This window comes from Talpa occidentalis, unplaced genomic scaffold (genome assembly GCF_014898055.3).
Source record: "Talpa occidentalis isolate TD23 unplaced genomic scaffold, MPIMG_talOcc4v2.1, whole genome shotgun sequence".
Classification (NCBI taxonomy): domain Eukaryota; kingdom Metazoa; phylum Chordata; class Mammalia; order Eulipotyphla; family Talpidae; genus Talpa; species Talpa occidentalis.
In genome coordinates this window covers 23,808,712-23,823,529 of record NW_026555331.1, presented here as the reverse complement: position 1 = coordinate 23,823,529, position 14,818 = coordinate 23,808,712, and the positions used below count along the sequence as shown (strand labels likewise).

Below are 14,818 nucleotides of genomic sequence, written 5' to 3'. Positions count from 1 at the left end.
ACCCAGGTGTTCATGAGTTATGGATATATCTATTCTTCTCAGATTTCAATCACCACCTTGAATGTACGATATGAGGCCTTCTATACATCCTTTCTCACAAACCTAATCACTACCATCTTTGTGGTTCATTCTGAGACATTATTAGGAATCATAATAGCAATTGTTTACTAACCTGTCTCTCATAGACTGAGAAACTCCCATCCAGAGACAATGGTTTCTGAAATTCTGTATTCCCAATTCTCTAAATCTTCTCTGTTAGTGGCTCTCCTACAAGTATTTATTGAGTTCTATGAATGTGTAGTAAGAGGGACTCATTTCTATAAACATACTCTACTAATCTAGTTCTTATTGTTTCGGATCTTGTATTGATTTTTTAAACTTTGTATTGATACATAATGGATATCCTAAAATTTTCACACATTTACTGTTTACATTTTTGTTGAATTAGACATACGCTTGGAACTCTGATACTATCACTACAGTTAATATATGAAGCATATCCATCATATCCAAAATTTTCCTCTGTGTTTTTTTTTGGTGTATGTGTATATATGTGTGTTTATTTTGTGATAAGAACACTTAACATTGCATCTATGCTCTTAAATATTTTAAAACACACACGACTATGTTGTTACTTATAGGTTTACTAAGTTGTATGCCAGATTTGTAGAATTTATTCAACTTCTCTAAGATTTTCAATTTTTGCAATTCAATTTCTTGTCTTCTTCCTGGAGTAAGGATGAAAATGAAAAATGAAACTTTTCTAATAAAAAGAGTCATAACATTATTGCTGACAACAATTCTGGTAGCACAAAGAGTATGGCACAGAAAGGTAATCATCCTGATAACTGCAACCCCTTGCTCTTTATCTCTTTGAATTTTTGAATTGAGAGTGTCTCCGGGATCCTGGAGGACAATAAGCACAGTGCTTTTATTTCAGCTCTGACTTTAATATGAAGGAATGACTTTAAAACATTCTCATGCCAAATTATACTCCTTTTGAGCTTGGGTTCCCTTGTTTTTCCCAAGTAATCTCTAGTTCCAATTTTAAGCAGGTAACAAGTTGTGTTTGATATGAATCCAGCATAGGAAATACTGAGCAAACATAAATTACATTTCTTCCTTTCTTCTCTCTTTCCTTCTACCAGTCATTCATTAAATACTTGCATGTCTGACATGGAAATGAAATTTCCTAAATTGTTGCTAAATGGGTAAAGGAATTACATTTATAGGTACAGTGCCGACAGTTTATATAAAATCTGAAGGCCAAAGTTCACACAGGCATTAAAAATCAGAATCTGGATTAAATACAGCTTTTATATTCCTCCTAATTCCATCCTCTTTCTGCTTTGCTATATCATATCACCATCTATTTTAAAGATGCATAAGACAAGTTAATATTTCCCTCTAGCAGGTCATTGTCCAGTGGACTACAAAATCATTGTAGCCTTGTTATTAGCCTGAAAATTTCCCATCCTAAAACATAATATTAGGTTTTTAGACTCTGAAGTATAAATTTATAGCTACTATGACAATTTGTGAATTGTGATTATTCAGTTTGGGTGTGTTGTAATACGTCCACACAAACATACACAGATGTATGTATAGGCATGCACACACCACATTGTTGTTTGATCGGTTTTAATTTCCTTCATATGTAGTATTATTCTCTAGAACCCGCTCTGCCAATTGTGTCCTGTCTCAGTAAAAAGGAAAATCTGTAAAATCCCCCTTACAAATTATCCTTTGTTAACTTCTGAGGTGACTCTAGCAGAAGAAGGAGACAGGGGATATTGGGTAGTCAGTCACATGTTAGGTAGAGGATCATTAGTGCATGTTTTAATAATTTTTACAAATATGCAATCTTTACTAGACCATGCTTTAGAAACAACATTGTTATTTTTATATGTATAATGTATCTGAGTGAATAATTTAAAATGCATTTTTTTAACAGATTTGTCATAGGGTCACTACCTACTAGCACTCTGAATCTTGAGTTGTCATAGTACATGTTTCACAAGACTAATACCTGAAAGAATTATTTTTCTTGCTATCTTAGATCACAAAGGAGTATTTCTATAATGATGCAACTTAGGAATGCTTATGAGCACCTAAGGTAGCAACATAGGTGGTCACAAAGGACTCCTGACACTTGAGTCAAATGCAGTCAAGATTCTTTCTCCTTATTCCCCCGAAACTCATTTAGAATATCTTTTTCCTTCTTTTTGCCATTATGTTCCCTCCAGATTAGTTAACCTGCTTCTTTGTTCTTTATGGTAGTGGAATAGCAGTTTCTGACATTTCCATGTTATCCCTATATCAGTTTCAGTTCCAAATTTTAGGACAGGGTGTTTTGGGTAGACATTGGTCATGGTCCCACACAGGACAAAACCTCCACTGTGGAGTCATATTGTTGATATTCACTTAGCTATCACACACATCAGTTGTTAATACAAGGAATGTGGAGTGGATGTATATTGTGGTGGGCATGTGGATTTTTAATTCCTAAAACTAGAGAGAGGAACAGAATATCACATACAGGACTGAGCAGATGAATTTCTCTTTTCTGGAAAGCATTTTCCAGGTTATGTTTTGATTTGTTTTGTTTTCAAAACTTCAAAAATATTGTTAGAGTGAGAAAATGACTTAATTTTTTGTGCTGCATTACCCACACTCCCTTCAATATCCTCACCCCTAATTTCTCTATCACTGCCAATACCTGAGGTTTTCCTCCCTTACAGTTTCATATTCTGTAAATTTAAATAACTCCCATTACCTTCCTCAAAAATCCTAGGTAGCAAATTGTTTCAATGGGGCATTGGTTTAATTGGAGAACATTTGTGTGTCTGGTGAGCTCTTGCCCTAGATATGGGTGTTCTCTTTGTTCAAGTAACATGATTTACATGTGAGTACACAGGTCAGATTCTTGTATGCCTCCCTGAGATTGCTTTTACCCGGGGTTTTAATCTCTCTGGCAATTGATCCCTTGCTTCCTTGCTGTCAGTACTGTTACTAGGAGCTTTGGCAGGTGGGTGGCAAATGTTTGCCCTAATGTCCTGCTAGCTGTGATCATGTCCAGCTACAGTAAGAAGGGTCCATATGCATCCACAGCCGGTATATACCAACTCTACCACAATTAATATTTATATGATACCTATGTTGGTATAGAGATGTGTATTACATATAGAGAAAATAACTAGCGTTCTGACTATTTTGGTATTGATAGAAGAGATTTTCAGAACCCCTGCACAATGTTTTATGTGGTAGATACGTGGCTACAATTTCAAGAGAGGCACACATTTTAGCCTTTTCTGTAAGACATTAATCTAGGTGGCAGAGTCTGATTATGTAGCAACTGGGCTTCCTTTCCCCAAAGAAGGCTGCTCTGACAGACCTGTGTGCAGTGTGTTTTGGATCAATGCTCACAGGGAACAAGCTTCCTACCTGCCCTCCTATTCTCACTAAAATGACATCAACCGTTAGATAAATGTGTCAGTGGAAATTATGGTGGTTTTACAGAAACATCAGGAAACTCCTCTCATGAATATAAAACATGATTGGTAGAAGCCTAAACCTCTATTTCTTCATAGCAATAGGAATTGTTTGGGAATATGTGCTCTTTGATGTTTTGTGAATTGTGGGCATTTAATATGGCGAATATCTTCAGAACCTCTTTTCCTGAAGCTTCGGCATAAGTTTTTCTAACTTTTTGATAAAAGGAGGGCTGACTGAATTGATGAATTCAAGGTTCTAATTTTACTCAAGCCTGTTGGTTTATATGGGACAATTTTGCAAATAATGTATCTTTCAATTTGGCAAACTTTATGTGATCAGCTCTAGAAAGATTTATTTTTTTCACAGCCTATTTTTTACCATATGACTGTAAACATGTGCTAGAATTTCAATTATAATTATATGGACAAAATAATTAGTAAAGTAACATGTTTACTTTGGAAAGAAAAAGAAAGACTTCCTCAAACAGTTAGTGGGCATAATTTACATAGAAGGTATTCCTGTTAATAAGAAAACAGGAAGTGAAACATTGGCAATAAAAAGGCAGTAATTACCTGTTTTATTATTCAAGCAGTTCCTTTCTTTGATCACAGGAGAGCACTGTTCATCTATGAAACATTTTGTTATAGGAGGGAGAATAGCTACAGCCTTTGTGATCCAGAAGAGGTTTCATGTGGCAAATTATATAGCCCTTATTACTGAAGTATAGCTATAAAAGAGAAACACTTCTTTTCATAGAGAAATGGATAATATGTACAAGATTTTGTAAGCTGTCAGTGTGCTAGTCTTGAAATTAATTGGCAAAGACACGTGGCTGAAATTCATCAATACTATGCAGGGTGCCTTTCAGAAAAAGAAATAATTTATAGCATGTTTTGTCATTTAAGGGTTTCATTTAAAAACTGATCTCACCTAAGCTCAATACCAGTAACACTTAACATAAAATACTTAGTAAAAATAAGTAGCAAAGGAACCTATGAAATGTCCCTGTGGATTTAGTATATGTATGTTTTTTAGTAATACAACATTTTGAGAATGGCATTTCAAATTGCATTTTTTTTTCTTTTGTAAGTGTCAGGGGGATTTAGCATTAGATGATTATTTCTTGTGAGGATGTTGAAAAGGAAATTTGGTCATAATTCTTACAAGAGCCCTGAGTAAGGAATTTTATCTTGAGGATTACTTATGTCAATTATGTAAGGGAACTATAATATTTCTAAATCATTTAATTTGCAGATGACAATACAAACAGGGGTTTACTGTTATTACTGTTTTATATTTATCATGTCAAAAATTTTATAGAGGAGTTAATGTGGAGAGTACAAGCTCTTTTCCCCAATCACTTCCTAAAGTAAAATAGAAAGTTTCTCTTTGTGACTGAAAGCTTCAGAGCCTCATAGTGAGGAGACTGTCAGCAGTGTAGGTTGAGGTTACCAATTCAATTTTTCTTTACACCCTCCTTAACTTATGACCCCTCTCTCTTCACTTCTTTCTCCACTCTGGATCTCTGGCTTTCATGACCGTAAAATTGGGGTTTTCTATACTTAAAATAACCTTTGATATTTATTGATAATTCATCTGATGAGTTGAAAACCCAAACCTCTCCTTATCTGTGATTATCTGCCCAGGAGCATGAGAGAGAGGAGTGTCCTCTAGAATTCTCTACTGTACACTCTTACAAATAAAGAAACTGTATTGAAGACAATGAGAAAAAGGTAAAACTTCTTACAGATTTGCAGTGATCACTGCTGAAATCCCCAGTTTTTGGCCTCCCTTATCTATTTTAACAAATACTTCACAGCAGGAAGTGAATTTCGAGTAAGTTCCCACAAGGTTATTTTTTCCTCAAGTATTTTATTTGTCGAATTCTATATATTTATGAATCTGGAGGAACCTAGAGTGTTAATTTAAGAATTTTTAATGCAGCTGTTTCCTCCTGAGTAGATCTATTCTCATAGTATTAGATAGAAAACATCTGCTGAAAAGGTTTTACCTAGCATTGAATAAATTAAGCTTTACCTTCATATAAAATTATCTAGAAGAAAAGTAGAAAAAGTCCTGAAATAGCCCAGAAGACTCAGGCTTTTCATTTTGAATATTATTGATTATTGATTTTTACTTGCGTCTTTCACTCGATGCTGTCATCACATAATGGATTTTGTCTTTTCCAAAAATAATGATCAATCTACTAAATTGATTATGCTAAAATTAGTGAATGAATTGATTATGCCATAATTTCAAAATTATTAGCCATGGAATTCAAGTTGGAAGAATACTGAAGGTGATATAATGAAAAGAATAGTTCATTTCTAAAGAAAATTACAACTGTCATGGAATTAGACATAGATAAAACTAAGAAAGTTCTTAAAAGTGAATCATATACTCAGATCTAAAAATACATGTTTCTAGATATGAGGCAAGCATTTTATGTCAATATGAAATTAAAGTGAGTTCAGGAAAAATCTTTTTGACCATGCTAAAATCTCAAATTTTATGTTTGTTTGGTTTATCTTACTAAGTTTAGAAAATATGCTGTGAGCTAAAAATAATAATGATTTTGGAGGATCAACTTCCTCTCCATCATCAAAGACAAAATTGAATGATACATTTTATTTATTTATTTTTTTTTATGGTGAAAAATTGTATTTAGAATTAGCCAGCCGGAGTCAGTTTAGATGATCCCAATTTTGTTGGCAACATCCAAAGCATCATAGTCAGGAGCCAGTCGAACATAGGCCTTCTTTTCTCCATCAGGTCTGATCAGGGTATTGACCTTTGCCACATCAATGTCATAGAGCTTCTTCACAGCCTGTTTGATCTGGTGCTTGTTGGCCTTGACATCCACAATGAACACAAGTGTGTTGTTGTCTTCTATTTTCTTCATGGCTGACTCAGTGGTAAGAGGGAACTTGATGATGGCATAGTGGTCAAGCTTGTTTCTCCTGGGAGCGCTCTTCCGCGGATATTTGGGTTGCCTTCGGAGTCGCAATGTCTTGGGCCTCCGAAAAGTGGGTGAAGTGCGGATCTTCTTTTTCTTATGGCTGTGGACGCCTTTCAGCACTGCTTTCTTGGCCTTCAAAGCTTTTGCCTTGGCCTCGGCTTTGGGAGGGGCAGGGGCTTCCTTCTTTGCTTTCGGCGCCATCTTCGTGAAAAGTGAATGATACATTTTAAAGTATATTTTTCCTGTTATAGAATTAACTACTGGCTCCTTTATAGGGATAGATTATGTTTCCTTATATCCACATGCTGTTACTTTGTTATGTTCTTTATTTAGCTAATATTTAGTTTCAAAATTACTTTTATGAAAATGATAATATATTCCCCCAAAGAGACTCTTCTTAAATTATATAACAGATCTCTTTTCATCTAGTAATTCTCTGCTTTATTATGTTTTTCAAAAAGTATAAGGGATGATGTCTTAAAGTTTCATTATTCCATAAGAAATATGATGAGCAATAGGAGTCAAATCGACTTGACTTTGGGCAACCTTCACCTAATGAAAAGAGTGTTGTGGTGCAACAGGGTAATACCCAGGGGAAGGGGAGTTTCCAGATTCCCTGCCCCACCCTAAGAAAAGTGGGGCAGGATAGGGAGGAGAAGCCAGAGAAGACTGGGAGAAGGAAGGATAGAGCTCAAGAAGACTGGAGGAACCAGGTACATGGAGCAGAGAGACCTGTGAAGAAGCTTCATTCCTACCTTGGTCTTAGACTTAAACTGGGACGTGGGGAATAAGGACGGAGACACTTGATGGAGACAGAGAAGTGGGTAAGGAATCCACAGGGAAGCTGATAATGGCAGCTTTTGTTTTGACTTGGGTTTTCATTTTTTTTTTTAAGATTTATTTATTTATTTATTTATTTATTTATTTATTTATTTATTTATTTATTTATTTATACAAGCACTGGGTACAGTCAGAAGCGTGGGAGGGTGAGAGAATTCACCAGAGCCAGAGCGGGGAACAGAACAGACAGACTGATGAAATACACTACTGAGGGAAGCAGCAGGCATGGCAGGAGAGGTCTGCGCGCCATGTGGGACCCTTGCCCGGTGGCTGGGGATTGAACTGGTGCTGCAGAGGCTGCAGGCATCTTCGCAACCCAGCGCTCAACCACTGAGCCACAGGGGATGCCTGGGTTTTCATTTTGATTTTCCTTCTACACTTGCCTGGCCCTTTCTGCCCCTTCCCATGGGTCCCCGCCAGAAAGAGCCATACACTTGTGCCTTGTTTTTGGGTCTCAGTGGCCCTGCTTTGGTCCAACCCTGTTTGGTTGGGCAATTACCCTAAGGAGATACGTAACTTTGGGTGTTTCATGGGGACACTATTTTATCTATACTTTGCCTTCTCTTCTCTTTGTTGCATACTAATTGAATTAATATTCCTGTCCATTGCAGGTCTTACACACTAGAGTATGTTTGGTCTCAAACAGAAACATTTAGGGCAATCAGGTTTGGGGATTAGCAGAACCCATTCAGGGCAGTCAGGTTTGGGGATCCTGGGGTGCCCCTCCTTCTGCCTGATAACAATGTGATATTTTGTATTGAACTTTTGAGTTCGGTTCTTTAGAGATGGTTACTTATGAAGATAATGAATCCTTTCTTTTATCTCTTTTTTATGATATATGTTATTTGATATCTGTAATTTTAGGTACTTGTCTTACTTTTTATCTTTAAATGCTTGATGTTAGATGTATTTGAAGTGTCACATTAAGTGGCAATTTGCTGTCTAATTTGTGGTGTCTTAGACCTCCTAGAAATCAAAAGCTCACAAAATGGATTTAAGAACACAGACAAGGCTCCCAAATAGAAGCAAAATATCTCTCTGAATCAAGGAAACAGCTTTGAATTTTGACTTGTTTTCTTTAAAAACAAAGACAACAAAAAACCAAGATGATTTAAGCTGAAACACTTTATTAAGAGAACGATGGTACTCATAGGGTTAGCAGGAAGGATGGAGACTAAAATTGAGGACTACGTAATTTGAGGAAAATATGCCTCAGAAATGGTGTATGATAGTCATTCTGCGGCTACCTCCCCTTTCCCTGGGGCTACTTTGTTACACTAAACTGATTATTAGTGAAGGAGGCCTGTAGTAGCATCAACACAATGAGCTCCAGAATCCGCATAGTGTCCCTACCTCCAGGTATCCCACCCCTTTGTTTCATTATCTCTTGCTTCAAAGTTTGAGTATGTTTGCTTAGATCACATGCTGATTAACTGTATGGAGAGGTATACTTCAAAAATGAGTCTGTGGCATTTTCATAATTTTTAGTCTGAGAATATTAGTAAATTAGGAATTTCTTTGTAGTCATTGGAGCACAATTCAGTTAATTATGAAAAGTCAAAAAAGATTGACTTATATCCATGGAATCCCAAACACTTGTCTGCTTTATAATAGTCATCTATGTTGGGATATTGATTTCAATTTTCAGATAAGGCCATAGTAATTGCATAAAATATTATTGTACAAAATCTTTCCTTTTCAGAATATCCAGATATTTAATTTAAATAGTATAATAATGCACAATCATACTAAATTATTTTAGAAAATATATTTTATTGAGGCAGAATAAATTTACAATATGGTATATGATCTAGAGGCATTGGTGGTGGGTATAGTATGGTAACACCACCAGAAAAATTAAGATACATTTCAACCTTCTGTCCTTAGTGATAGAAAGATGATACAATTATAATTCTGAGAGTAAGACAAAAACCAAGAACAGAAAAAAATGAAAGGGGTTTTGAGGAATTTACAGAGAAAAGACTGATTATTATGCAATATATATATATTAAAGACAATCATGCATCATATATTCCAAATTTCACTCAAGTGAGTACTTTTTTTCCCCTGTATTCACTGAATTGACTCTTTTAAACAAGTTCTGCTCTTAAAATATAAATGGAGTAAGTTTCCCTTTGAAATTGTTCATTGATATGCTAAAATTATACTTTCAAAGCCCTTTTCATTACTAAAGTCTCCCTTCTCAAGAAGTGTAGATAGGAAGAAAAGAAGAGAGTTTACAATCTTTACAAAATTTTGTCTAATCCAGTAGGAGATTGTCAGGCACACTGCTTTCAGTGGCTGAGGTTGAAGGTCCTTTGCTGCTTTTCTTGCCTCCTCCACACCACCCTGTGCAGAGCACACATTCAAAGTCCCATCTGTTCCAACATTGTCGAACTGTGTAGCCACATGGAAGCTAATGCCAGGCTGCAAAAAAAATTCTCCCTGTTTTGGACTATATTTGTTGGAAACAAACAAACTCTAGGATTTGGGATACCCAAGCTCTCCACTGCAGTTCTTGACTAGTGAGTGTGGATGTGTGTAAACAGAGAATAGTCAGCACTTTGTCATATGTTGAATCTAAGAACAATTTGTGAATGAGGGTCCTGCGGAGGATACTGTTTGTGATTCACTGTACTACTAACTTGTTGAATTAAAATGAGCTTTTGTGTTAGTATTTCTACCTGCAAATAGTAAACTAGATTTGAATTTTAATAAAGAATAATAAGAGGGAGAACGCATTTGCCAGTGCCCTTCACAAATTTTTATTTAGATCTTTCTTCCTAAGATTAGGAAGTCAGCATTCTCTTTTCTTTCATAGAAGACTGTGTACTTTTATTTGCCCCCGGCAAAACAGCAAGTGGTTATTTAGAAGTCTGAATTTGAATATTTTGAACCACTTAAATATATCCCACATTTGAAGAGAATTGCCTGGCAATGCATCAATTGGAGGACTATCAGAAACAAAGATGCCATTTTTTTTGGTAAGGGGGATTTAATTAAAATATTAAATGCCTACCCTCCATAAACTATTATAGTATAAATTATAGTAAGAAAAGTAATGACTTTAAGGTAAGAATTATTGGACTGCAAATCCACTTTCATCTCTTACTGTGTGATATAAAGTTACTTATCTCCTTTAAGCCTGAATTCCTAAATTTTTGAAATGGTCTAATAGTAATAGATTTTTCTGAGAAGCAAAAAAGATTGAATTTTTGAAAGCACTTTGGATGCTCTACAGCATTATGAAAATGTTAGTATTATTCTAGTTCAAAGAAAAAAAAATAGATTCAATAGAACTCCAGAAAAATATTACTCCTTTTTCCTGGATGCTTACAATATTCTTGGTATAGGAAACGCATATTTACGTAACTAGATAATAAAGCCAGGGTACTCTCTGTTGAAGGCGTGAAACAAGTTACTGACAGTTGGAAAAAAGTAAGGTCATTTCAAATGCCATGTGTCTTCTTATATCTAATAACATTTAAAAAATCTTCAGCAAATGGAAATATCACAATAATAGAAGAAATGATGTTTTTCAGAGCATTTAGAACAGCATCCTTTTGTTAAACTGCCTGGGTTTCAAACTCTGGATCTGTCACTAAGTAACCTTACAAACTTGCAAAGTTTTTCAGATGCCTTTGTTTCAGTTTGTGGATCTGCAAATGGACATACTAGTTCTGAGTGTTTTATAAATGAAATTAAATAAAGCAATTTTAATCAAGTCCCTTTCCCAGGACACAGAGGACTCAGTTAATATTATTTCATCATTATCATGTTTATGGACTCGGCATCACCTAAATATCTGTTTAGATTTCTGGCTTACCCTATTTTTTCCCCAGTTAGATTCTGTATTTTGGTGTACACTTAAATAGTCTTCATATTGACTTAAAATAAGAATTTGTTGCAGCAGTCAAGAGGTTTTTATTTCACTCTTTGCATTTCTTCTTGTTTCTTTCCATCTCTCCCTTCCTTCCTCTGTGTCTTTATTCCTTCTCTCCTTCCTTCCCTATATCTAGTTCTTTTGTAAAAGCCAAATAGCATTGTAAGCCGCTCCTGATGACTGAGTGATATAGTGGAAATGTTAGAGGCATCACCATAAAAGAAGGAGGTACCATCTGCCCCTCCTCAGTTAATGATGGAACTGGGCACCAGATGAAGATATATAACATGGAAGGCAGGTGTACTAAGGGTAAGAGGGAAAAGAGAGTGCCCTTACTTCTGCAGTCCCATCCTACTTGCACCCTGATACTGTGGGGAAGAAGTTGTGGAGAGGTTTATGGAGATACTTGGGAGAGACACACAGTGAGAGACAAGGGGAGACATTATCTTGCTATGGTCTCTCCTTTTGTGCCAGTCTATTGGGACCTGCTTCAGAATCCCTTTTATATTGTTCCCTGCCAGAGGGGTGACTTAAACTGGTGACCCTGAAAGGTCCCCACTTCAGACCAACCCTGTTTGGTTGGATGTTTACCCATGAGGGGATGGATAACTTTGGGTGTTTCTTTGTGAAACTCTATCCTTTCTTTTTTTTTTTTTTCCTGTGTGCAAACTATTTCTATTAAATTTCTTTCCCATTAAGAGCCAGCTTACCTTTGGGAAGAGTTCCCTGGGTACCCCTTGTTTGCATGCTAACAAAAAGACCTCTAGCATAAGATACCTGCCTTAAAATCACAGTTCTGAACAACTTTAGATCTTTATCATCTGTAATATGTGTGAAAAAGATACTTATGAAAGAATGTATATCACCTTTATGACAGATAATGACCACTCTGGAAATTATAGCTATTAGTATTACTGTTTTTCTTTCAGTGTTTGATCATTTGGATTATTTTTTTCCCCCAGTTTCAAAGGGAGTTATCATATCCTACCACATTGAACAGAGGGATAATAATTCTCTTAGAACTTTTGCAATTGATCATCCAATAGCTTTGGGCATAAAGGCATAATGTGCAGATATAATCAGGACAATGTGAAGGCCTTTCCTATCTCCTGTACTTGGAGATTGCTCACTCAGCTGGATTTTGTGTGTAGACCTCCAGAAGGCAATTCTTTTTGAAAATAATTAGACATTTCTTTGAATATATAATCCTATGTCTTTATACTAATGCTGCAAGATGGACATCTTCATGACATTTCCCATCCATTTAAATTATATCAAAACATCATGACCTCCAGGATGCTCTTCATAGAGGGGGAAATCCCCATGAGCCAATGAAGGATGTTTAGAAAATCTTTGCACACTGGTCACTCTAGTACTGCTGCAGACTTTGTAAATTGCTATGGGTCATTTTGGAATACTATGGGGTATATATTAATGATCATGTTATAGAGGTGACCATCTTACTTCTGCTTCATTTGTGAGGATTGGTAGCAGTCTGAATGATGCTATGAATACTTAGTTGCAGTGACTTCTGATAATGTCACTTCTATTTTAGATTCCATTTTCCAATAATGAATTTGACCTCTTAGATTCTCTCAGGAAATAAGTGTAGTTCAGCTGCATCAGGAAAAATGTATTTTATGGACTGTACTGAATTGTTAACATAGACCGACTGCCCATTCACAGGACTGCTTTAAAGCCTTTCCTTTGGCTTTTCATTGCAGAGCTATATTTTTAGGAAATGGAGAATAGTGTATGATACTAGTTTCAAGGGAACCCTGAAAATCTCTTATTTAATAGAAATATGCAGACCTTCTTTGACCTTCTTCAATGTATCTCATTTAAATTGACTTTCAAGTAGTTTGAGATATCATTACATGTACTATTATACACACTTAAAAACACAGTAGAACTATATAGAAGTAGTGTTTCTTGTAAAGATAAAAATAAAATCAGAGAAACATAAACAGATTAATTGCTGTTAAAAGTTACCATTACTTCACTGTTGTTGAATCATGCTGATGAGATTTATTAAGCAGTAGGAAAACTGGTGTCTGGTATACTAATCCTAGTACTACTGAATCACAAATGTTTGTTAAGTTCTTGCCATATGCAGGACACTAGACACTGCTCTAAACTGAAAAATAGGCAAGAAAATAGATCTATTTTTTATGCATTAGGGATTTGTATTTTTATTCACATCAGTGTTTTCCATTGTAAGGTCTGATGTATGAAGGTGTTTGATTTAATTTGCTATTCTAGAGTAGGAGATATGGGCTATATTTTTATTTTTATTTTCTTTAATGGATCCACTTTTTATGATGGATTCAATTTAGATTTACTTCCACCTTATGATATATGTTGGAATTAGTTCACTCTTCTTTGATGAATTTTTAATTTTTAATGAATGAATGCATTGAGATGAAACATAAATATGAAAAAGATACCCTTTTCTTTTTTATTGACTGGGGTCCAGTGGTTTAAAGTATATTATCTCTAGAAGAACACTTAAACTTTCTATCCTCTGTCGGGGCCCAGACCTGAGGCCCAGACCTGAAGATCCGGGTTCTTGCCTGAAGCAGGTACTGAATGTTAGCTCCAGGGAAGGTTTCAAGTTTCCTATTGTGATGACTGAACCTTTCCCCCTGCTTGCTACTGTGGCTTGTTTGCATTGGTGGTCTCTCCTTGCTAGAGATAACGAGAGACCTCCTCCTCTGAACCCTATATAACATTGTACACATTCCTGAATAAATGAGACTGGCGATGATCCTAGCTTTGTCTCCACTCCTTGCGTACCCCTGTTCCATACCAAGCCCCTGCTTCCTCCCCCGGGTACCCCGTTGATCTGCCCGGCTGGCCCGGACAATCCTCCTGAGATTAAAACTGAATTCTTCCTTACATAGTTGATCATTTATCTGTGTTCTAATGATAGAACATTTTTGTGTTCACTTGTTGCAAAAGTGATGCCTGCCAGAGGTATCCAGTTCTCTGACATATTGGTATTTTGTCTGTAGGAAGAAATGTGCTGACAGTGATCTTTCTCTGTGGAGCATTGTTAGTGCTGGTTGCCCATATCACTTGACTAGGCATCTTGTAACAAATATGGAAGAAAAACAAGTAGATATGGGTAAATATGTGTTCAGTTCCTTGGAGAGCTCTCAAGAAGGCCTTTAAGTCTAGCCTGAGTGTGTGTGCATAGTTACATGCATGTATATGCTATGTACATTGTGTACATATAAATAAATGTACACAAATATATGCTTATTATACACATTTATATTTGCACAGATGTATGTATTCTATATAATACATTTTTATATTTGCAAATAGACATGTACAATTTTGGGATGGATTTAGTGTTAGCAAGGACTGCATAGTAGAATTATGATTTCAGCAGAGATAAATTACTAAATTATGTCCCCCAGAATAAGACAGTGTACAACTTTATTATTCTTTATTTAAAGAAGTTATACTTCTAGGGACATGTGACTTTTGAAAATTCATTGTGATAAAAGCATTAATTAGAATCTATTGTACCCACTACATTCCAACCAATGCTGTGCTTCACATAAATTGTATAGAAACCTCATAATTACTTTAAACATAAGCTGTTATTGACAATATAAAATAAAATTTGAATG

At 35.7% G+C, this 14,818-nt stretch overlaps 1 protein-coding gene across 1 annotated transcript; it reads right to left on the bottom strand.

Moving 5' to 3' along the window:
* Window positions 1-6,146: 6,146 nt before the first annotated feature.
* Window positions 6,147-6,667, bottom strand: LOC119230493 (60S ribosomal protein L23a). The gene has a single exon (XM_037492098.2). The coding sequence runs from the start codon at window positions 6,653-6,655 to the stop codon at window positions 6,185-6,187; it is 471 nt and encodes a 156-aa protein (XP_037347995.1). The 5' UTR covers window positions 6,656-6,667; the 3' UTR covers window positions 6,147-6,184.
* Window positions 6,668-14,818: the final 8,151 nt, after the last annotated feature.

Bases quoted from the DNA above. Each gene is read 5' to 3' on its own strand.
- LOC119230493 (XM_037492098.2), bottom strand. From the start codon at position 6,655: ATGGCGCCGAAAGCAAAGAAGGAAGCCCCTGCCCCTCCCAAAGCCGAG.